Source organism: Lithobates pipiens, unplaced genomic scaffold (genome assembly GCF_037356315.1).
Source record: "Lithobates pipiens isolate NorthernLeopardFrog02 unplaced genomic scaffold, aLitPip1_a1.2 Scaffold_1, whole genome shotgun sequence".
Classification (NCBI taxonomy): domain Eukaryota; kingdom Metazoa; phylum Chordata; class Amphibia; order Anura; family Ranidae; genus Lithobates; species Lithobates pipiens.
The window spans coordinates 213,614,248-213,638,684 of NW_027507685.1; the positions used below are offsets into that span (position 1 = coordinate 213,614,248).

Sequence of the window (24,437 nt, forward strand, 5' to 3'; positions counted from 1 at the left end):
CTCCGGCCCCAGTCCGCCACAAACTCACTCGTATGGCCCACTGTCGCAAGTAAGGTTTGTTACCACATTCTTTATGTCCTATCAATTTGTTGTCTCCCATATCATTCATTAGTTCCCCTACAGAAACCTACAAATCAAACAGACATTCTTGCAATCAGGATGACTGGGGGTTGGGACTTTGAATGAAGCAGACAGGTGTAAAACATTTAAATTTATTGGAAAATCAATGGAAAGTTGCATGAGGGTAATCATGAGTACACCAAGAAGAACAATATATTCAATTCAATGAATAAACATACAGCAATAACAATTGACCACTAAAAATACAAATCACATATTACAAGTGATCATTAAGTAAGTAAAACATATAGTTGGCATATAGTAGCTCTATGCATTTTGTGGATTCATCCACTCTTCAGGAGCATGCACGTGGAAAACTGAATGCTGTAGTATGATAATAACAACAAGAATATCTATAAGGTCTGACCCTGTCACGGAAAACAGAGATTAGAATAAAGTAATTAGAAGTAATATTGGCTAGGATAAACCCCCCAAAACCACTCTCAAGAGTACTTACATTATCTGCATCTATGCAGTATCAATGTGCCAAAATGAATCAGAATAACCCCATAGGGGTATCACTGGTGGGAGCCGAGGTGGTTAAGGCAGACCAGGACTGGACAAAGATGGTTTCCAAGAAAGGAAATTCCAAAAAGTAATAATGGTCAACAGTAACCATATGTGCTAAAAATAAAAGAAAGATTGTAAAATAGGTTGGAAGCTCATATTATGTGGTACAGTAGGTCATCTGTCCTAAACTTGGTAAAGGATAGGATAATGAGATGCTAATGAGTGTATAGGTAAGGGTAACTTAGTGAGAGTAGAAAGTTAGAATGATTGGAAAGATGAAATACATAGAATATAAAAAAATTTAAGAAACCAAATCAACCAAAGAGATTAGATGAAATAAAATAGAAGTGTAGCATAAATCAAATTACCTAATAGACACTTCAGTGTTGCGTGATCCACAAAGTGTGCAGATAAAGGGCTGGAACCACCATGTGAGTCAATCTGCCCCAGAAGACTTATAAGGGCTAGTCTGCCACACCCACCAATGTCACGTGGGCGTGCACTAAGGAGGATGGGCAGCTGCAGCCGGGCAGAACCGCCTCCAAGCAAAACCGTGCCAAATTATTCCTCCACCTGGCTGCTAGATGTAAAAAGCGATGGAAAGCGGCGGCGCCAAAGACATGGCGCAGCGGTTCCATCACATAAAGCGTGACGTCGATGCGTAGTGCAGGGCACTCCACCCACCCTATAGAGAGGAGAGGAGGAAGGCCCGCGCTACGTCTCACAGCTCCCAAGGTGATGGAGCGACTGCTCCTATCTAAAGCATGTGACACATGCAACTGCCAGGGATATTAGCCTATTTAAAATGAAGGTGAGAGGTAAAAATGGGCCCCATCCCATGGCGATTAGCCCGGTGGACGGGGGGGGGGGGGGGATTCCTATATTAGGTGATCTAATCATTACATGATATAATTGGGTATTATATAGGGATGAAGGCAACTGACCTTACCTTACCCGGTCACTGCCTCATTTAAAGTCCCAACACTCTCTTTTTCTTCTAAACAGACATTCTTCTCCCTTATACTGCTCACTTAGGGGTACAGTAAGCTGCCAAACAAACCAGGTGTTTCTATCCTTTTCTCAGTAACTTAACTCTCATTTGTTGAGACCCTTGCACCCATGCAAAACCATCTCACCAGCCTCTCATCTCAGCAACCTCTCACTCGTTAAAAAAAAAAAAAACTGATTCGTTGAACCTTGGCCCTCAGAAATTCTGTTAATCTCTGGTTTCACCCTGTCTTTATCACTCTTCAAGCTTTATCCCATCGTGGCAGCTGCCCAGGTCTGGGGCCACACTTGGACTGGACAGACGATGCTCTTCACCACGGACAATCAGGCCATGGCTGACATCATCAATAAAGGTAGATCTTAGTCACTCCCCACCATGTCCTTCCTGCGCAGGTGCGTGCAGCTGTCACTTGAGCCCGATGTTCGAGTCGAGCGTAAGTTCAACTCAAACATCCGCTGTTCGCCGAATAGCGAACAATTTGGGGTGTTCACGGCAAATTCGAAAGCCGTGGAACACCCTTTAATAGTCTATGGGAGTAAGCAAAAGTGCTAATTTTAAAGACTTACTGTATATGCATGGTATTGTCATAAAAAGTGTTTGGGGACCTGGGTCCTGCCCTAGGACACATGTATCAATGCAAACAAAATTTTTTAAAAACATCTGTTTTTTCAGGAGCAGTGATTTTAATAATGCTTAAAGTGAAACAATAAAAGTGAAATATTCCTTTAAATTTCTTACCTGGGGGGTGTCTATAGTATGCCTGTAAAGTGGCGCATGTTTCCCATTTTTAGAACAGTCCGAGCAAAGTGACGTTTCTAAAGGAAAAAAAAGTCATTTAAAAGTACTCGCAGCTATAATGAATTGTCGGTCCCAGCAATACACATAAAAGTCATTGAAAAAAACGGGAACCCCGAACCAGAATGAACCAGAATGAAAAAAAAATGGCATGGGGGTCCCCCTCAAAATCCATACCAGACCCTTCAGGGGCGCCCCCCCTCCTGAACCATACCAGGCCACATGCCCTCAACATGGGGAGGATGCTTTGGCGGCCCCCCAAACCACCGTGTCCCTATGTTGATGAGGACAAGGGCCTCATTCCCACAACCCTTGCCCGGTGGTTGTGGAGGTCTGCGGGCGGGGGGCTTATCGGAATCTGGAAGCCCCCTTTTACAGATGTACCCCTACCATTTCACAAAAAAGTGTGAAAATGGTAAAAAAACACAAGACACAGCTTGGGATAAGCCCTTATTAAAAATTAAGTGTCCCACGAAGTTCATTCATCTTATTCTCTCCGATGGACTGAAAAAGAAAAAAAAAGCTGCACGCCGCTAAATGGGTGGCTCCGCCCTTCTCTGATGCTACAGGAAAGCCATAGGGATGTCCCCATGCGTCAGAGGGGACGGGGTCACCCGGCAATGTCATTGTGTGGCCCTGCCCTCAGTTATAAAAGAGCTGTCCACCTGAGAGGCCGGTCATTACGGCGGGTGCCTCCCATTGAGGCAGATCGGTGGCGGCGTGCGGCCTTTTTTTTTGGTTGGTCCGTCAGAGCGAGAGAAGAAGATGAATGGACTTCGTGGGACACTTTTTTTTTTTTTTTAATAAAGGAGTTGTCCCAAGCCATGTCTCGTGTTTTTTTTGACCATTTTCACACTTTATTTGTGAAATGGTAGGGGTATATTTTACTCCGTTACCATTTCACACGAGGGGCGAGCCCGGGATCTGGGGGTCCCCTTGTTAAAGGGGGCTTCCAGATTCCAATAAGCCCCCCGCAGACCCCCACAGCCACCAGGCAAGGGTTGTGGGGATGAGGCACTTGTCCCCATCAACATGGGGACAAGGTGCTTTGGGGGGCTACTACCCCAAAGCACCCTCCCCATGTTGAGGGCATGTGGCCTGGTATGGTTCAGGAGGGGGGGGGGGGGCGCTCTTTCGTCCCCCCCTCTATTCCTGCAGCCTACCAGGTTGCTTGCTCGGATAAGGGTCTGGTATGGATTTTTGGGGGGACCCCCATGCCATTAAAAAAATAATAATAATTGGCACGGGATTCCCCTTACAATCCATACCAGACCTGAAGGGCATATTCGAACACATTTTTTGCCTGTTTGCATGTTCTGCACCAGGGGGTGTTATGCCGCGTACACACGGTCGAACTGTTTGACGTACTTAGTCCGTCATACAATCCGACGGACAATCCGTCGTACTTTCCACTGAACGGACTTGACCACACACGGATGCACAAACAGTCCGTCGAAAGCTTGCGCGATGACGTGTACAGCACGTACGACAGGACTAGAAATAGGAAGTCCAAGACACAGCAAAGCACCCTTCCGCCGTGTAAATCCTTTCTGGGCATGTGCCATTCTTAGTCCGTCGAACTAGCATACTGACGACCGTATTGTCCGTTGAAACCAAAGTACGACGGACAGATTTTTGGAAAATCCGAAATTCTTAGTACTCCGGACTGCACGCTGAAAAAGTCCACTGAAGCCCACACACGAGCGGATTGTCCGCTGAAATGTGTTTCAACGGACTAAGTACGTCAAACAGTTCGACCGTGTGTACGCGGCATTAGGCTCATCCCTACTGTCACTCCATCACCAGTTTATTATCTTCTGTGGACATTCCAGGGAATGAAATATCGCAGCTGATGCGCTGTCCCGTTTCAACCTTATTCTGTTTTTCCAGCAGGAGCCTGGAGCCGACCCAACGACTACTCCTGTCCCACCCTGGTCATTGCTGATGATGCACTAAAAATCCCACCTCCCCAACGCAACCCAGCTCATCAACCAATCCTTGGCACTCAACACGCGGAAGGCCTATCGCAAAGCTTGGATCACTTACCACAAGTTTTTGGCCCGGGGCAATGATAGATGACGCTAAACACATCCTAGCCTTCATATCATATTGCCATACGCAGCTAGTCCTTTCTCACAATACCATCAGGCTATACCTAGCCGGGGTCCAGCATTTTCTGTCCTTACAGGACCCCAGTAAACTGTCAGTATTCTTGTGCCATGCAGTCAGGTCCCTCCTACGGGGCATACAGAAGCACCAACCCATAGCCAGTGGCAAATGCCTACCTATCACAAGCACCATCTTCAGGGACATATCTGAAATCCTTACTCGTTCTCGCTTTGGGGCTTTGCCCAGCCTATTCATCCAAGCAGCCATCTACTTGTCCTTCTATGGTTTCCTACGACCTAGTGAATTACAGTCAACAGATCCGGCAGTCAGACACTGCTCAGATGCAACCTGACTCGCTTTCCGAACCGTTACACCCTTCATCTTACAGTCTCCAAAACACAACAAACCGGCCCCGGGTTAAGATCAACCTGTTTCAGACTGTTTATGCAGAATCACTGTAAACCTTAACCCCTTTCTCCTGATGCATGCTGGGGGAGGGGCTGTACCAGTAAGTCAGTGCACAGTGTGTGTGGGACTGGAAGCAGCAGCATGTTACTTAGAGGAAGTTCTGTTGTATATGAATCCTCCATGTAAGAATGTACATTGCTTTCTGAGTGAGTAATAAACCCTTCTGTGATTAAGAAGTCCATCCAGCCTGTGTGTAACTTGCTGAGCAGACACTGGCAGCATTGCTAACAACACCCTGAGAGACCCTGTGTCCAAGGGACATAGCACAGACCAACAACGCCTGGTGGCCAGTGACGGTGCTCGACTGACTACCATCCCATCTACCCAGCCAATTTGATGGTAGCCCGTTGCTACCCTTTCTGACCAGCCCCCTGAGTGGCAGCCAGTTTATCAGGCATGTCAGGATCCTGCTAAGCAACTTGGGCTTCAACCCCAGTCAGTTCTCTAGACATTTCTTCCAGATTGGAGCAGCTTCAGCTGCATCCCAGCATGGAGTACCAGACCACGTAATCAAGAAAGCCGGCCGATGGAAGTCCTCCTGCTTTGCCACATGCATCCCAATTCTCAGGAGGAAATGGCACAAGCCTTCACCAATCCGGGTCAATAACCACAATAATCAATAAAGAGTTATTCCACTATCTGTGTCTTTTGCCATCCTTTTCTTGGCATACCGACCAGACCACCAAGCCACACTTTACGTATATTTACAGTGGGGGCGGAAAGTATTCAGACCCCCTTAAATTTTTCACTCTTTGTTATATTGCAGCCATTTGCTAAAATCATTTAACCACTTAAGGACCGCCTCATGCCGATATACGTTGGCAGAATGGCACGGCTGGGTACAAGCACGTACGGGTAAGTTGCCCTTTAAGAGCCCAGCCGGCGGCGCACTCGCGACCCGGTCCTGAGCTCCGTGACCGTGGCTGTGGGACCCACGGACCCGATCACCGCCGGTGTCCCACAATCGGGTCACAGAGCTGAAGAATGGGGACAGGTAAGTGTAAACAAACCTCTCCCCGTGCTTCCTAGTGAGCTTGTCACTGATCGTCTGTTCCCTGTCATAGGAAACGACGATCAGTGATGTCACATGCCAAACCACCCCCCCCCCCCCACAGTAAAAAAACACATATTAGGTCACACTTAACCCCTACACTGCCGCCTAGTGTTAACCCCTTCACTGCCAGTGACATTTTTACAGTAATCAATGCATTTTTAATAGCACCGATCGCTGTATTAATGCCAATGGTCCGAAAAATGTGTCAAAATTGTCCGACGTGTCCGCCATAATGTTGCAGTCACAATAAAATTCTCTGATCACCGTCATTACTAGTAAAAAAAAAATTATTAATAAAAATGCCATAAAACTATCCCCTATTTTGTAGACGCTATAACTTTTACACAAACCAATCAAGAATACGTATCGGCCTAAACTGAGGAAAAAAACATTTTTATATATTTTTTGGGGATATTTATTATAGCAAAAAGTTAAAAATATAGAATCTTTTTCAAAATTGTTCTATTTTTGTTTATAGCGCAAAAAATAAAAGCCGCAGAGGTGATCAAATACCACCAAAAGAAAGCTCTATTTGTTGGAAAAGAAGGACGCCAATTTTGTTTGGGAGTAACGTCGCATGACCATGCAATTGTCAGTTAAAGCGAAGCAGTGCCAAATTGCAAAAAGGGGCCTGGTCCTTAAGCTGCAAAATGGCCCGGGGCTTAAGTGGTTAAGTTCATTTTTTTCCTGATTAATGTACACACAGCACCCCATATTGACAGAAAAACACAGATTTTTTTAAATTTTTGCAGATTTATTAAAAAATAAAAACTGAAATATCACATGATCCTAAGTATTCAGACCCTTTGCTCAGTATTTAGTAGAAGCACACTTTTGATCTAATACAGCCATGAGTCTTTTTGGGAAAGATGCAAGTTTTTCACACCTAGATTTGGGGATCCTCTGCCATTTCTCCTTGCAGATCCTCTCCAGTTCTGTCAGGTTGGATGGTAAACGTTGGTGGACAGCCATTTTTAGCTGTCTCCAGAGATGCTCAATTGGGTTTAAGTCAGGGCTCTGGCTGGGCCATTCAAGGACAGTCAGAGTTGTTGTGAAGCCACTCTTTCGTTATTTTAGCTGTGTGCTTAGGGTCATTTTCTTGTTGGAAGGTAAACCTTCGACCCTGCCTGAGGTCCTGAGCACTCTGGAGAAGGTTTTCGTTCAGGATATCCCTGTACTTGGCCGCATTCATCTTTCCCTCAATTGCAAAAAGTCATCCTGTCCCTGAAGCTAAAAAACACCCCCACAGCATGATGCTGCCACCACCATGCTTCACTGTTGGGACTGTATTGGACAGGTGATGAGCAGTGCCTGGTTTTCTCCACACATACCGCCTAGAATTAAGGCCAAAAAGTTCTATCTTGGTCTCCTCAGACCAGAGAATCTTATTTCTTACCATCTTGGAGTCCTTCAGGTGTTTTTTAGCAAACTCCATGCGGGCTTTCATGTGTCTTGCACTGAGGAGAGGCTTCCGTCCGGCCACTCTGTCATAAAGCCCCGCTTGGTGGAGGGCTGCAGTGATTGTTGACTTTCTACAACTTTGTCCCATCTCCCGACTGCATCTCTGGAGCTCAGCCACAGTGATCTTTGGATTCTTCTTTAATTCTCTCACCAAGGCTCTTCTCCCCCAATAGCTCAGTTTGGCCGGACGGCCAGCTCTAGGAAGGGTTCTGGTTATCCCAAACGTCTTCCATTTAAGGATTATGGAGGCCACTGTGCTCTTAGGAACCTTAAGTGCAGCAGAATTTTTTTTTGTAACCTTGGCCAGATCTGTGCCTTGCCACAATTCTATCTCTGAGCTCTTCAGGCAGTTCCTTTGACCTCATGATTCTCATTTGCTCTGACATGCACTGTGAGCTGTAAGGTCTTATATAGACAGGTGTGTGGCTTTCCTAATCAAGTCCAATTAGTATAATCAAACACAGCTGGACTCAAATGAAGGTGTAAAACCATCTCAAGGATGATCAGAAGAAATGGACAGCACCAGAGTTAAATATATGAGTGTCACAGCAAAGGGTCTGAATACTTAGGACAATGTGATATTTCAGTTTTTCTTTTTAATACATTTTTAATAAATTTGCAAAAATGTCTTCTGTGTTCTGTGTTTTTCTGTCAATATGGGGTGCTGTGTGCACATTAATGAGGAAAAAAATTAACTTAAAGAGGAGTTTCCCCTAAAAAAAAAAAAAAAGTTAAAAGTCAGCAGTTACAAATACTGCAGCTGCTGACTTTTAATAATCGGACACTTACCTGTCCCGGGGTCCAGCAATGCGGGGGAACAAAGCTCCGCTCGCCCCCCCCCTCCTCTCGGCAATGCTGGCATTGCAACTATGGGCACCCGGCTGTGCCTTCACAGCCGGGCACCAACTGCGCATGCGCGAGTGGCGCTGCGCACCGTGATTGGCCGCACAGTCATCTGGGACCTGTCATGTGTCCCAGATGACTGACAGGAGGGAGCGGGCGGAGCTGAGCACTTCCTGCGCCGAGGGGAAGTGACGTCAGGAGCCCAGGCACTGAAGGAGGCAGACTTCGAGGGACTCCCTAGCAACAGGCATTTAGAGGTGAGTTAAAAAAAAATTCCAAATGTTTTTATTTTATTTTTTTAATAATTTTAAGCAGTTTTGTGGGTGGAACACCACTTTAAATTATTTTACCAAATGTCTGCAATATAATAGAGTGAAAAATTTAAAGGGGTCTGGATACTTTCTGTCCCCACTGTATGTTGTAAATCTTGTCACGTGTTTATATGATCCATATCTGTCTCGGTCATAGGGCCATGACCATAAAGAAGGCAGGTATGGTGGCCTGAATTTATGGGAGGAGCTCGGAGGGTATTTAAGGAGCCCACACGCCCATGCTCTTTGTTGGTTCCAGTGTGCGATACCCTACCATCCTTCCATTTTTCAAGGCACTTCTCAGCACTTCTTTCTCCATAAACTACCCATTACTTCCATTACTTATCTTGGGTGTGCCCCCTTTTCTTGGCATAACGACCAGACCACCAAGCCACACTTCAGGTCTATTTATGATGTAAGTCTTGTCGCGTGTTTATGTGATCCATATCTGTCTCGGTCATAGGGCCACTACCATACACACATATATCACACACACACTTATGGCAGAGCCGATGCAGTGAAAGAGAGGTATGGTAGTACTTTATTGATAGCAGAACTGGTCAGATGGAGATATCCCTCATCTCCCCACTGGCACACAGAGTGATAATGCTAATGTGCTTGGGGTGATTGGGTGTGCCCAGGTACACCTGGCACACCCCCTGCGCATGCCTATGCTCTGTAGGACACCACAGGCTATGCACTGCCAGCTGCATTTTTTAATGACTCAGATGCAGGTGTAGTATGGATTCAACACTGCAGTGACCATGGAGAGTTTAGGGCACACAGTGTACAGTCCTTTCCCCAACCATTTTATACTCACTTCTTCAGTGCTCCCCTGCTGTTTCTTTCAGGAAATTTTGTGGTGGCAGATACAGAAAAAGGAAAAACTGGAGAGGTAAATATAAAGTGGTCAGTTGGGTGAAGGGGGTGTCTTTAAGGTAGACTATCATGGGGGGGGGGCTACTAAAACTGGAGAGTGCAAAGTCTGGTGCAGCTCTGCACAGAAACCAATCAGCTTCCAAGTTTTATTTTCAAAGTCTAATTGAACAAGATGAAGTTAGAAGATGACTGGCTACCATGCACACATGCACCAGATTCTAAGTGCTCCAGTTTTAGTAAATCCCCCACATGTAATTTTAGTAATTGTGTTTTATTTTATTTTTATTGTTTCTTATTCCTAGCTTTAGCTTCACCAGACTTTGCAGCCTTCCCAGTTCTCTTTTGTGGACTACACCACCCTTCTGGACTATACAATGGAGCTGAAGAGAAGGGAAGGTGTCTGTAGTCCAAATCAGAACAACTAAGGATGAAAATGTTGTTCCTCCATAGAAACAGTACAGTGAGTAAGCACTGTCATCCTAGGACAGGAAGTGTGTTACTGGCAGGATCACCAGGGGAAAAAAAAAAAATAGAAAAAGTAAACTAATGCACATGTAGGGCTGGTATTTTCAATACCATTGCTCGTATTTTTGTAAATTTAAGTTTGTCTGAAGCTGCAGTTTTGTTCAGACTAATTATGCTAAAGTTCTGGCTTCTGTACCAGTTTGGCTGGGTTGTGCTAATTTCCACTTGGCCGTGGGAGTCGCTGTCACCACCAGTAAGTGTTGGAAATGCAACAAGCTAAATGTATTGGGTACCCCTTTTAGTCAGAAACAGCCCGGTGGGAGTGGTCTACCTGCTGTGCATTCTGGGTAAGGGTATTTAAGGTACCGACGCCATTTTCTGGGGTTCGTTTTTCCCAACCTTGTGGCCCTCCTGGCCTGGGGCGTGTGCTGCTTTGTTCAATGCCTTGGGGCCGGCTGGCCTGAGGCTTCGCAACTGAAGAGTAGACCCAGAGGTTCTGGGGCCTACTGATCCAGAGATGATCCTGTGCTGTTTTGCCTGAGGGGAGAAGTCACGCAACTGGAGGATTCAGGGGAGGACTTTTCGGAAGAGGACCGAGCAATAAGGCTGGTGTCTCATGGAAAAGCCTGGAGACTCAGTTGGAGGATGCATCCTGGGTTGTCTACCAGGGACGGTCCATCCATAGGGGGCGTCAGGCAGTCAAAAAAAAAATTGCGCCCAGGAGAGAGGAAACAGGAAGTATGAGAGGAAGACCTCTCCACAGGAGACACTGCTGGAGAGGACAACACACTGCAAGGTAAGTAACGGGGGAGGGGGGTTTGATGTGAGGCTGTTGCAACTTGGGGGTACACATGCTGCTGCAACTTAGTGGGACACATGCTGCTGCAACTTGGTGGGACACATGTTGCGCCAACTTGGTTGGACACATGCTGCTCCAACTTGGTGGGACACATGATGCTGCAACTTGGTGGGACACATGATGCTGCAACTTGGTGGGACACATGATGCTTCAACTTGGTGGGACACATGATGCTGCAACTTGGTGGGACACATGATGCTGCAACTTGGTGGGACACATGATGCTGCAACTTGGTGGGACACATGATGCTGCAACTTAGTGGCACACATGATGCTGCAACTTGGTGGGACATATGCTGCTGCAACTTGGTGGGACATATGCTGCTCCAACTTGGTGGGACACAAGCTTCTGCAAAGTGGTGACACATGCTACTGCAACTTGGTGGAACACATACTGCTGCAACTTAGTGACACATGCTGCTGCAACTTGGTGGGACGCATGCTGCTGCAACTTGGTGGGACACATGCTGCTGCAAATGATGGTGACACATGCTGCTGCAATTGATGGGGACACATGCTGCTGCAATTTGGTGGTGACACATGCTGCTGCAATTTGGTGGTGACACATGCTGCTGCAATTTGATGGGGACACATGCTGCTGCATTGTGGTGGTGACAAATGCTGCTGCATTTTGGTGGTGATACATGCTGCTGCAATTTGGTGGTGACACATGCTGCTGCAATTTATGGTGACACAGGCTGCTGCAATTTGGTGGGACACAGGCTGCATTTGGTGGGACACAGACTGCATGTAAGGAGGGACTCCGCTGGGGGAACCTGATGTAAGGACAGACTCCGCTTGGGACACCTGATGGCATCTGGTTGCAGGTGACGTGGCTAGTGACACGCACAGGGCTCCCACTGATTCTGCATTATGGTGAGTTGAATGATTTCATTTTATATTACAATGTTATAATAGAAATAATGCGCTTCAATCATCCTGACACCATAACATGGTGCCGGGATGATTGAAGTGCTAACAACAGGTGTTTGGTATATCTTTATCTGCTGATTGTTAAACTTTCTAGAATACACATATTTCTATTGTTGTGTAGGATCTGGGCCTGCTGTCCCTCCATCCCTCTCTCCCTCTCCCTGCATCCCTCATTCATCTCAGACACTAAACACACCCCCTTAGAGCCACGCCCACTATGTCGCGTAAACCACACCCATTTCCACCAAGTGGGAGGGGTCAAAAAGGAAGGGCGGAGTTTGCCCCCCCCCTCCCCATCCTAAAACTTCACCAGCCGCCATAGTTGTCTACCACACAGTATCGCCGGGTCGGCTGAAAGAATCAGGTACTGTGTGGAAACTTTAACTTTGCCACAGGAAGGCACAATAAGCTTCTGGTTGCAGAGGATTGCATAACAAGATCGCTAAACTTATCAATTCTGTGGCAGAGACTTTGACTGAACATATCATCGGCTGCTAGGTCAGTGAGAGAGGCCTATCTGGTGATTGCTAGATCCAGCCTGTGGAAATTGTTTGTCCTCTGGATCAAGGAAATACCTTTAACCCGCAAAACTACAAAGGTATCTGAATCCCCCTTATCCTCTAACCCTCTATTGCAAAAGTGTGTGTTTTTGTTAAATAAACATTCAGAAAAAGTAGTAGGAGCTAATATTCTGTAATCCACTTTACAACGGTACCCCTAAGACGGACACTGTGAACAGGTGAGGTAATGGTAAGCCCAACAAAAACCAACAGCTCTTTTGGGGGTTAGTGCTACACACATATACTGGTAAGGACTGATAAGCTACAACATATTGCTTTGTGTTTTTGGGTTATATACGTTTTAAATATTGAACATCTACCAGAAAATGAAATATCAGCTCTAATGGGAGTAGCCCCATAAAGTTGTATATAGTAAATTATTTTTGAAGTCTTTACTATGTCTCTCTCACAGGTCAGTCTGTGGATCCAACTTTATGTATTGCCAAGGCAGTTTCCAATGTCATCTGCTCAGTGGTGTTTGGAAGCCGGTTTGAATATGAAGACAAAACTTTTCTCCATCTTTTGGCCCTTTTACATGAAATTTTTAAAGGTTTTAGCTCTGTTTGGGGACAGGTAAGTAGAGAGCTTTGGAACATTCTAAAAAGGAAATGCTTACGTTAATCAGATTATATATATTGTGTGGGGGGACTAACAAAAATTGGCACATGTGGAAAAGTGCCCCCATTTGTAAATGAATATTCACTATTCCTACCCAAAAGGTGCCAAATTAATAAATGAAATATATTGGTAATTTGGTGCACAGGACTATAAACACGGAATAGAAGTTTAAAAGAAATATGTCACGAAAAGGATTTTACATGCAAAGTAGTAATACTAATTAAATAACTCTTGGGGCAAAATGTTTTTTTTGTGAGACAAAAAGTAGCATAAGCAATTTGTTGCAAAAAATCACATTTCAATCTAGGTGTTATCTGTGGACAAAAATATATAGTTGATACCAAACATTGCACATATTTGTCATATGTGTCACAAGTTTACAATGTTGATCACATGAAGGTTAGAGATATAAATACACCTAAAAAATATGGGCATTTAGGAGCGAAGGATAGCAGGTATGAGCAAAAAAATGGAATGGCTACCGCACAAAGTAAATCGGAATTTATCAGATGCACATCATAGATATGTTAGAAGGCTGGCTAAATGCCAGCCTGAATTTGTAGGAGGAGTCGGAGGGCTATATATCCCTCCTCCTCCTCCATCAGATCCCTCGTTCTCATCGCCTGTCATCCCATCATATTCTATTCTGTCTCCTTGGGGCTGTGTGGTTCTAGAAACATTTTTATCAGTAAAGCCTGTCGTTTCTGAATGCCGTTCGGTGTGCACTCGCATTGTTTTGTTCTGTTGGAGTGCAGGCAATCCTTCACTTTTTTCACATTCTCTTTGGAAACAATTTCTGAAAGTTCAGTGACAAAAGTTTCTTCCAGTAACAGATGAGATGGCTACTTTGGGATCACATATGTCAATGGAATGTACCATGTGGCATATGTAGCAATAATTAGCTATGGCGTCTCAGTACTTTCCTCTTGTCTGTTCCAGCTAGCAGAGCAGCAGCAACCCATCCCACTTATAGGGGGGGGCGCCCGCACACAGGGCGGGTGTCAGCCTGATCGCAAGGGGTTAGCTAAATGGGGGAGTCATGGGGGGTCCGTCCAGTCACAGAGGGGAATCTGTCCAGTCACAGAGGGGGGTCCGTCCAGTCACAGGGGGGTCTGTCCAGTCATGGGGGGGTCCAGCCAGTCGCAGGGGGTCCGCCTGCTCTTAGCATGCCTCCATTCACCTGGGAAATCTGGATATTGTCTCTCCTGCTTCCCTAAAAGTAGCAACAATTATTAAGTCCATGCTCTGTCACACATGCTTTTCTAGAGCGACAGAGCTCTTTCTTAAATTAAAACTCTGCTTGAAACAAATATGTTCTTGCAAGGGCTCTCAACATTTTCTGGGTCATGTAAGAAGATATCCTTCTACACTAGCACGATTATGACAAAGCAAATTTTTGTTTGATGTGTTTGTGTTCAGCCATTATGTACTTGTGCCTAAATGTACAAGTTGCCCAAAGTACGGTCACCGTTCAATAGACAAAGTCATAGTCATGGACGCTGGGTACTTTCAGTGTTGCTAGATTCTGAGGAAGCACCTAAACAGTCCTCACAACACGAAGTATTACTAACGTATAGGGCACATGCAAAGAGTGAAGGGAAGGGGGACAGAGAAGCCAGCTGGTCTGTCGCTGGAGGTCCGGGGGAGTGGCTACGCATGCTGGGAGGTGATTCATGAAACTGGTGGTGTTAAGCAGTGCTCTAGGTACACCACTGTATGACAGATATTTATACTAGATTTGCTCAGTTCTTGCTGGATTTCTACAATCTGTGAGCCTTTCGTTCGTAGCATTGTCACTGAGGATGACGTTGTCAGGAACTACCTCCTCCCAACCACGTACAACTCCGTGGGTTTCTGGGGACTGAAAACCATCACTTGAAGACTGCTTCTGAGTGTTATCCTCTACATCCATGCTGACACAATCCTCCTTCTCCTCCTCCTGCTGTTCTGCCTCAAGTGCCCTGTCCATTATTCCACAAAGCGTGTGCTCCAACAGGAAGACAGGAGGAATAGTATTACTGATGCATGCATTGTCACTGCTTACCATCCTCATGGCCTCCTCAAATGGTGACAGGACAGTGCATGCATCCTTGATCAGTAGCCACTGGCGTTGGGAAAAAGACAAGCTCCCCCGACTCTGTTCTGGTACCATATTCACACAGGTACTCATGGATGGCCCTCTGCTGTGAGTTCAGCAGTAGTGATGGCCGAACGGTTCGCCCGGCGGTCGTTTCGCGGCGAATTTCCGACATTCGCGGTCCGCACGTTCGAACGCCTTTTTCCGTCGTTCGCCGCGGCGGACTTACGTGTTTAATGTATACAAGAACTTTAACCTTTGGTGACACGTTTATCATGTGATACAGGACAGCCAATTGAGACATGACAGCACATGGACACTTGTACATTCCCCCTAACCTATAAATACACCCGATCCGGTGGCCATTTTACATTCTTTCTTCTGTTACGATAGGGACAGGTTCCTGTGTGGAGTAGGGAGAGATAAACCACTAGCTATTTGGTACACAAAAGTTCTTTTCAGGACTGGTATAGGTGTTAGGTGTTGATAGGTTTGCTGTGCTGCTGATTCTTGCAGCAGCCTGAGTGTCTTTTGTTAGTTTAGAGAAAGGGAAAGGACGGTGTATGCTACAGGGACAGCCAGATTAGTCTTTCATCATCATCATCATCATCATCATCATTAGCTGTTACTATCAAGGTCCACAAAAGAGCTGTTCCAGTAACCACTAATCGTTCTCTTTTTTTGCCAATTTGTATAGGGACAGGAAGGAAGCAGTGTTGTCAGGCAGTGAGGGTAATTTTAAAGACTTGCTGTTATTATTAGTTCCACAAAGGTTCTTTTCAGGACTGGTATCAGTGGTACAGTAATAGGCTTGTACATGTATAATATTCTTTCTTCCAAATATAGAAAGGATATTATACTTGACTGCTGCCCTTCTGCTGCAGTCTGCTAAACATTCACAACTCACTTGTTCCACAAAAGTTCTTATAAGGACTGGTAACTTGGTATAGGGTGCTACGGTACATAGGCTTGAGTGCGGTACAGTCTGCTGTTCTGTAAGGACCGCTATCGGTCCACAATAGATAGGGTTGACGTGCACCACTGCTGACCGCTGCCCTATACTGCAGCAGTCCTTCAGCGGTATAGGGACTGACGTACAGTCTGCTAATCACTAACACACAACCTGCTTGTTCCACAAAAGTTCTTATAAGGACTGGTAACTTGGTATAGGGTGCTACGGTACATAGGCTTGAGTGCGGTACAGTCTGCTGTTCTGTAAGGACCGCTATCGGTCCACAATAGATAGGGTTGACGTGCACCACTGCTGACCGCTGCCCTATACTGCAGCAGTCCTTCAGCGGTATAGGGACTGACGTACAGTCTGCTAAACACTAATACACAACCTGCTTGGTCCACAAAAGTTCTTATAAGGACTGGTAACTTGGTATAGGGTGCTACGGTACATAGGCTTGAGTGCGGTACAGTCTGCTGTTCTGTAAGGACCGCTATCGGTCCACAATAGATAGGGTTGACGTGCACCACTGCTGACCGCTGCCCTATACTGCAGCAGTCCTTCAGCGGTATAGGGACTGACGTACAGTCTGCTAAACACTAATACACAACCTGCTTGGTCCACAAAAGTTCTTATAAGGACTGGTAACTTGGTATAGGGTGCTACGGTACATAGGCTTGAGTGCGGTACAGTCTGCTGTTCTGTAAGGACCGCTATCGGTCCACAATAGATAGGGTTGCCGTGCACCACTGCTGACCGCTCACCTATACTGCAGCAGTCCTTCAGCGGTATAGGGACTGACGTACAGTCTGCTAATCACTAACACACAACCTGCTTGTTCCACAAAAGTTCTTATAAGGACTGGTAACTTGGTATAGGGTGCTACGGTACATAGGCTTGAGTGCGGTACAGTCTGCTGTTCTGTAAGGACCGCTATCGGTCCACAATAGATAGGGTTGACGTGCACCACTGCTGACCGCTGCCCTATACTGCAGCAGTCCTTCAGCGGTATAGGGACTGACGTACAGTCTGCTAATCACTAACACACAACCTGCTTGTTCCACAAAAGTTCTTATAAGGACTGGTAACTTGGTATAGGGTGCTACGGTACATAGGCTTGAGTGCGGTACAGTCTGCTGTTCTGTAAGGACCGCTATCGGTCCACAATAGATAGGGTTGACGTGCACCACTGCTGACCGCTGCCCTATACTGCAGCAGTCCTTCAGCGGTATAGGGACTGACGTACAGTCTGCTAAACACTAATACACAACCTGCTTGGTCCACAAAAGTTCTTATAAGGACTGGTAACTTGGTATAGGGTGCTACGGTACATAGGCTTGAGTGCGGTACAGTCTGCTGTTCTGTAAGGACCGCTATCGGTCCACAATAGATAGGGTTGACGTGCACCACTGCTGACCGCTCACCTATACTGCAGCAGTCCTTCAGCGGTATAGGGACTGACGTACAGTCTGCTAATCACTAACACACAACCTGCTTGTTCCACAAAAGTTCTTATAAGGACTGGTAACTTGGTATAGGGTGCTACGGTACATAGGCTTGAGTGCGGTACAGTCTGCTGTTCTGTAAGGACCGCTATCGGTCCACAATAGATAGGGTTGACGTGCACCACTGCTGACCGCTCACCTATACTGCAGCAGTCCTTCAGCGGTATAGGGACTGACGTACAGTCTGCTAATCACTAACACACAACCTGCTTGTTCCACAAAAGTTCTTATAAGGACTGGTAACTTGGTATAGGGTGCTACGGTACATAGGCTTGAGTGCGGTACAGTCTGCTGTTCTGTAAGGACCGCTATCGGTCCACAATAGATAGGGTTGACGTGCACCACTGCTGACCGCTGCCCTATACTGCAGCAGTCCTTCAGCGGTATAGGGACTGACGTACAGTCTGCTAATCACTAACACACAACCTGCTTGTTCCACAAAAGTTCTTATAAGGACTGGTAACTTGGTATAGGGTGCTACGGTACATAGGCTTGAGTGCGGTACAGTCTGCTGTTCTGTAAGGACCGCTATCGGTCCACAATAGATAGGGTTGACGTGCACCACTGCTGACCGCTGCCCTATACTGCAGCAGTCCTTCAGCGGTATAGGGACTGACGTACAGTCTGCTAAACACTAATACACAACCTGCTTGGTCCACAAAAGTTCTTATAAGGACTGGTAACTTGGTATAGGGTGCTACGGTACATAGGCTTGAGTGCGGTACAGTCTGCTGTTCTGTAAGGACCGCTATCGGTCCACAATAGATAGGGTTGACGTGCACCACTGCTGACCGCTGCCCTATACTGCAGCAGTCCTTCAGCGGTATAGGGACTGACGTACAGTCTGCTAAACACTAATACACAACCTGCTTGGTCCACAAAAGTTCTTATAAGGACTGGTAACTTGGTATAGGGTGCTACGGTACATAGGCTTGAGTGCGGTACAGTCTGCTGTTCTGTAAGGACCGCTATCGGTCCACAATAGATAGGGTTGACGTGCACCACTGCTGACCGCTCACCTATACTGCAGCAGTCCTTCAGCGGTATAGGGACTGACGTACAGTCTGCTAATCACTAACACACAACCTGCTTGTTCCACAAAAGTTCTTATAAGGACTGGTAACTTGGTATAGGGTGCTACGGTACATAGGCTTGAGTGCGGTACAGTCTGCTGTTCTGTAAGGACCGCTATCGGTCCACAATAGATAGGGTTGACGTGCACCACTGCTGACCGCTGCCCTATACTGCAGCAGTCCTTCAGCGGTATAGGGACTGACGTACAGTCTGCTAAACACTAATACACAACCTGCTTGGTCCACAAAAGTTCTTATAAGGACTGGTAACTTGGTATAGGGTGCTACGGTACATAGGCTTGAGTGCGATACAGTCTGCTGTTCTGTAAGGACCGCTATCGGTCCACAATAGATAGGGTTGACGTGCACCACTGCTGACCGCTGCCCTATACTGCAGCAGTCCTTCAGCGGTATAGGGACTGACGTACAGTCTGCTAAACACTAATACACAACCTGCTTGGTCCACAAAAGTTCTTATAAGGACTGGTAACTTGGTATAGGGTGCTACGGTACATAGGCTTGAGTGCGGTACAGTCTGCTGTTCTGTAAGGACCGCTATCGGTCCACAATAGATAGGGTTGACGTGCACCACTGCTGACCGCTGCCCTATACTGCAGCAGTCCTTCAGCGGTATAGGGACTGACGTACAGTCTGCTAAACACTAATACACAACCTGCTTGGTCCACAAAAGTTCTTATAAGGACTGGTAACTTGGTATAGGGTGCTACGGTACATAGGCTTGAGTGCGGTACAGTCTGCTGTTCTGTAAGGACCGCTATAGGTCCACAATAGATAGGGTTGACGTGCACCACTGCTGACCGCTCACCTATACTGCAGCAGTCCTTCAGCGGTATAGGGACTAAGAGTTTTGTCACAGGGTCATTTAAAAAATGACATGCAGAGGAAGAGGCAGGCCCTTCCGCAGGGGTGGTAGGGGTAGGGCAGGAGCAACAGGCTTGAGCCAAAGTGGGAAGTTGCAGAAGGTGCGTTCAATTACTTTAAAGGATGCACCAGACTTGGTTGAGTGGCTCGCTCAGCCTTACTCTTCTGCACCCTCCTCATCCTCTCGATCTGCACCCTCTTCTTCACTCTCTGCTATGTGCACCCCCAAAGACACTACCACCAACAACACGACCACCACCACCACCACCACATACCTTCCGCTTGAGTCACTGGAATTATTTTCCGATCCATATCAAGAGGACATTTCTGATGCGCAGCCACTCTTGGTATTGGATCAGGAAGAGGAGGTAGCAACAAGCGCTACTCAGCAGTCTGACGCCAGTACCCAGATCAGCCCAAGGAGGAGGTTGGTCCCCGGTGTTGCTGCCTACTCTACTTATAGCGGTGGGGAAGGTGACGTTGATGATGACGTGTCTAGTGATGTCACGTGGGTGCCCACAAGAGAGGAAGAGGAGGGGAGTTCAGAGGGAGATATGGACCAGCAGATAGGGAGGAGAAGCAGCAATGACTTACATTGCACAGCAGGGACAAAGCAGACTGCAAATGTATCAGGAGCGAGTCATCGACCATGTACGGTCACATCTGGCGCTCCCAGGACACCGGCACATGGCTCCGCAGTGTGGGCTTTTTTTAACGTGTCCGCTGCTGACAATAGCGTTGCCATCTGCAATCTTTGCAGTCAACGCGTTAGTCGCGGTAAGCCCAATACTCACCTAGGGACGACCGCCTTAAGAAGGCACATGAGCAGCCATCACCGAGCCCAGTGGGAGCAACGGAACACACAAAGCCACACTGCAGGCTCTCACCGTCCAGCCTCGTCTTCTACTTCTCCTTCTCCTCTCTCCTCACAATTGTCCTCCACTCCACCTTCCATCACGCCAAGCTCACATTTTTCTGCAAAAAGGCAGGCTTCCGTGGGCCTAATGTTTGAGCGTAAAAAAATGATGACGCCGGATAACCCTCTTGCCCAACGGTTGGCGGCTGGCTTGTCAGAACTCATAGCCCGCCAACTACTGCCATATAAACTGGTGGACTCGGAGGCCTTTCGCAAATTTGTGGCCATTGGAACACCACAATGGAAGGTCCCAGGAAGGAAGTATTTCTCAGAGAAGGGCATCCCAGAGCTATATGGCCATGTTCAGCGGCAAGTGAATGTATCTCTGGCACACAGTGTCGGTGCCAAGATACATCTGACCACAGACACGTGGTCTAGCAAACACGGGCAGGGAAGGTATATCAGTTTTACTGCCCACTGGGTGAACCTTCTGACGGCCGTCAAGCATGTAACCCGTGGCACCCGTGTAGATTTGGTTTTACCGCCACGGATTGCATGCAGGCCTGACTCTTCTTCTCCTCCTCCTACTCCATCCTCCTCCCTCTCCTCCTCAGCTGCCTCCTCCTTTTCCGCTGCTAGCGTCTCTTCCACTGCACCGCCCAAGCTCCCCAGAACCTATTCCACATGCCAGGTGAGACGTTGCCATGCCGTGCTGCGTCTGTTGTGCCTGGAAGCAAAGAGCCACACTGGCCCGGCACTCCTTTCAGCTTTGCGTTCACAGGCAGATGAGTGGCTAACACCGCTCAATTTGACAGTTGGTAAAGTGGTGTGTGACAACGGTGCCAATCTGCTTAGCGCATTGAAACAGGGCAAAATCACGCACGTGCCGTGCATGGCACACGTCTTAAACTTGGTCGTGCAGCGATTCCTTGTCAAATACCCTGGGGTCCAGGACATCTTGCGGCAGGCAAGGAAAATCTCGGCCCATTTCAGAAGATCTTACACGGCCATGGCTCGCCTTGCTGACATTCAGCGGCGACACCATCTGCCGGTCAGACGTCTTATTTGCGATTGCCCGACGCGATGGAACTCAACCTTCTATATGCTTGATAGGCTGCTCCAGCAGAAACGTGCAGTTAACGTCTACCTGTATGAACTCTGCGAAAGAAACGGTTCTGGGGAGCTGGGTTTTTTTTCACCGCGCCAGTGGCTGCTCATGCGCGACACATGCAGACTTCTGCGGCCATTTGAGGAGATCACCAAACTGGTCAGTCGCAGCCATGGCGCCATCAGTGACATGGTACCTTATGCCTTCTTTCTGGAGCGTGCATTGCGTCGTGTCATTGATCAGGCTGTGGAGGAGCAGGAGCGGGAAGATGAGGAAGTCGCAATGCTGGATGAATTCCCAGGGGGGGCTACTCTATCTGAGACAAGTCAACAACAGGAGTCTGATGAGGAGTCAGAGGAGGATGGTGCCGGGGCGGATGAGCAGGAGCAAGAAGAGCATGCTTTAAACCTTTCTGGGATCCCTGTTGTGCGAGGATGGGGAGAGGAGAATGAAGAGGACGACATTATCCTGGATGATGAGCAGGAGCCAGGCCACCACACCGCTTCCACTTTAGTGCAAATGGGGGCCTTCATGCTCCAGTGTTTTAATAGGGACCCCCGTATAAAAAGCATGAGGGTCAAGGACCAGTACTGGGTGGCAACGTACTTAGACCCCCGGTACAAACACAAAATGGCGGAAATGTTACCGCCGTCGCAGAGGGCTGTCAGAATGCAGCACTTCCAGGCCTTGCTTCGAGAAATGCTGCATTCTGCTTTTGCGTGCGCTGGCAGAGGAGCAATTCCCACTCCCAGAGAAGGATTTGCGGGTACCAATCCAACAGCGCCTGCAAGAAGAGGCCGGTTTGAAGATGTGTTGGTGACTTCGGATATGAGGTCATTCTTTCAGCCGACCCATCGACAGGTGTCATCCGGATCCAGCATCAGGGAACGCCTAGACCGTCAGGTGTCCGACTACATTGGGTTAACGGCCGATGTGGACGCTCTGAGGAGTGATGAACCCCTAGACTACTGGGTGGGCAGGCTTGACCTCTGGCCAGAGCTTGCCCAATTTGCAATCGAACTGTTGGCTTGCCCCTCATCCAGTGTCCTGTCCGAAAGGACGTTCAGCGCAGCAGGGGGGATTGTGACCGATAAGCGTACTCGCCTAGCTCACCACAGTGTTAACTACCTCACATTTCTAAAAATGAATGAGGCATGGATCTCGGAGGAATTCAACACATGTGATCAGTAGACCATGTATATGTCTATAAACAATTTTTGGAATCAAGCACACAGACCTTCTTAATTCATTTGGCTCACTTCCCTGACCCAAAAAAGCACACCGTACTATATGCCCCTACCCTCCTCTTTGAAGAGGTTGAGCGGTGTCATATTTCTACTGGGGCTGCTTATTATGAGGGGTTCCCACCATCCCTGTGCTGTGCTGACTTCCTCCTGGGTGTTCTTATTATGAGGGGCTCCCACCATCCCTGTGCTGTGCTGACTTCCTCCTGGGGGTTCTTATTATGAGGGGATCACACCATCCCTGTGCTGTGCTGACTTCCTCCTGGGGCTGCTTACGGTGCTGCTGTCAGCGCTGTATGTCACGGAGCTGCTGTCAGCGCTGTATGTCACGGAGCTGCTGTCAGCGCTGTATGTCACGGAGCTGCTGTCAGCGCTGTATGTCACGGAGCTGCTGTCAGCGCTGTATGTCACGGAGCTGCTGTCAGCGCTGTATGTCACGGAGCTGCTGTCAGCGCTGTATGTCACGGAGCTGCTGTCAGCGCTGTATGTCACGGAGCTGCTGTCAGCGCTGTATGTCACGGAGCTGCTGTCAGCGCTGTATGTCACGGAGCTGCTGTCAGCGCTGTATGTCACGGAGCTGCTGTCAGCGCTGTATGTCACGGTGCTGCTGTCAGCGCTGTATGTCACGGAGCTGCTGTCAGCGCTGTATGTCACGGAGCTGCTGTCAGTGCTGTATGTCACGGAGCTGCTGTCAGCGCTGTATGTCACGGAGCTGCTGTCAGCGCTGTATGTCACGGAGCTGCTGTCAGCGCTGTATGTCACGGTGCTGCTGTCAGCGCTGTATGTCACGGAGCTGCTGTCAGCGCTGTATGTCACGGAGCTGCTGTCAGCGCTGTATGTCACGGAGCTGCTGTCAGCGCTGTATGTCACGGAGCTGCTGTCAGCGCTGTATGTCACGGAGCTGCTGTCAGCGCTGTATGTCACGGTGCTGATGTCAGTGCTCTGTATTACGGTGCTGCTGTCAGTGCTCTGTATCTCCTGCACCCTCTTGTTTGCCTACCCTGGTCCCTGACCTTCCCTCTCCTCCATTGCCTTCATTAGCTCCATAGTCCTGAATTGTCAGAACAATTTCCCAAATAAAAAAAAAATGCTTGTAGTTATCGATCCCAAATTCACCTCATACATGTATTATGCTATTGTCCAGGTGGTGGGACTACGTGCTACCCCCTAATAATTACCCCGTGGCCGCAAATTCGACCTAAAGGTTTGCGAAATTCGCCTCCCATTGAAGTCAATGGAGCCCGCGGCGAACGGTCGTTTTCGCGAACGTTTGTGTCCGTTCGCGTTTCGCGTTCGCGAAACGTCCCGTCGGAAGTTCGTCCATCACTATTCAGCAGCTGCAGCATTGTCAATGTTGAGCTCCACCTGGTGGGCATGTCACAAATAAGGCGGTTGGTGGGCAGGTTGCATTCCCTTTGAATGTCAGCCAGCCGAGCACTGGAATTGTATGACCGGCGGAAATGTCCACAGACTTTTCTGGCCTGCTCAGGAGATCCTGTAAAGCCTGGGTACCTGCTCAAGAAATGCTGCACCACCAAATTCAGGACATGTGCCAAACATGGGACATGGGTCAAGTGTCCTTGTCAGAAGGCAGAGAGAAGGTTGGTGCCATTGTCGCATACAACCATTCCTAGCTGAAGCTGGCATGGCATCAACCACTTCTGAGCCTGCCCCTGCAGAGCTGATAGAATCTCTGCCCCAGTGTGGCTCCTGTCCCCTAAGCAGACCAACTCAAGCACCGCATGGC

General features: G+C 47.8%; 1 protein-coding gene across 2 annotated transcripts in view; it reads left to right on the plus strand.

The window, feature by feature from the left end:
* The window catches only part of LOC143982896 (cytochrome P450 2C16-like), an 88,190-nt gene that overhangs the window by 28,177 nt on the left and 35,576 nt on the right, over window positions 1-24,437 (plus strand). For both annotated transcript variants that reach the window (XM_077482005.1, XM_077482014.1), the window contains one exon: window positions 12,788-12,948. In XM_077482005.1, coding sequence (XP_077338131.1) covers window positions 12,788-12,948 — 161 coding nt within the window. The remainder of the gene's footprint in view (window positions 1-12,787; window positions 12,949-24,437) is intronic.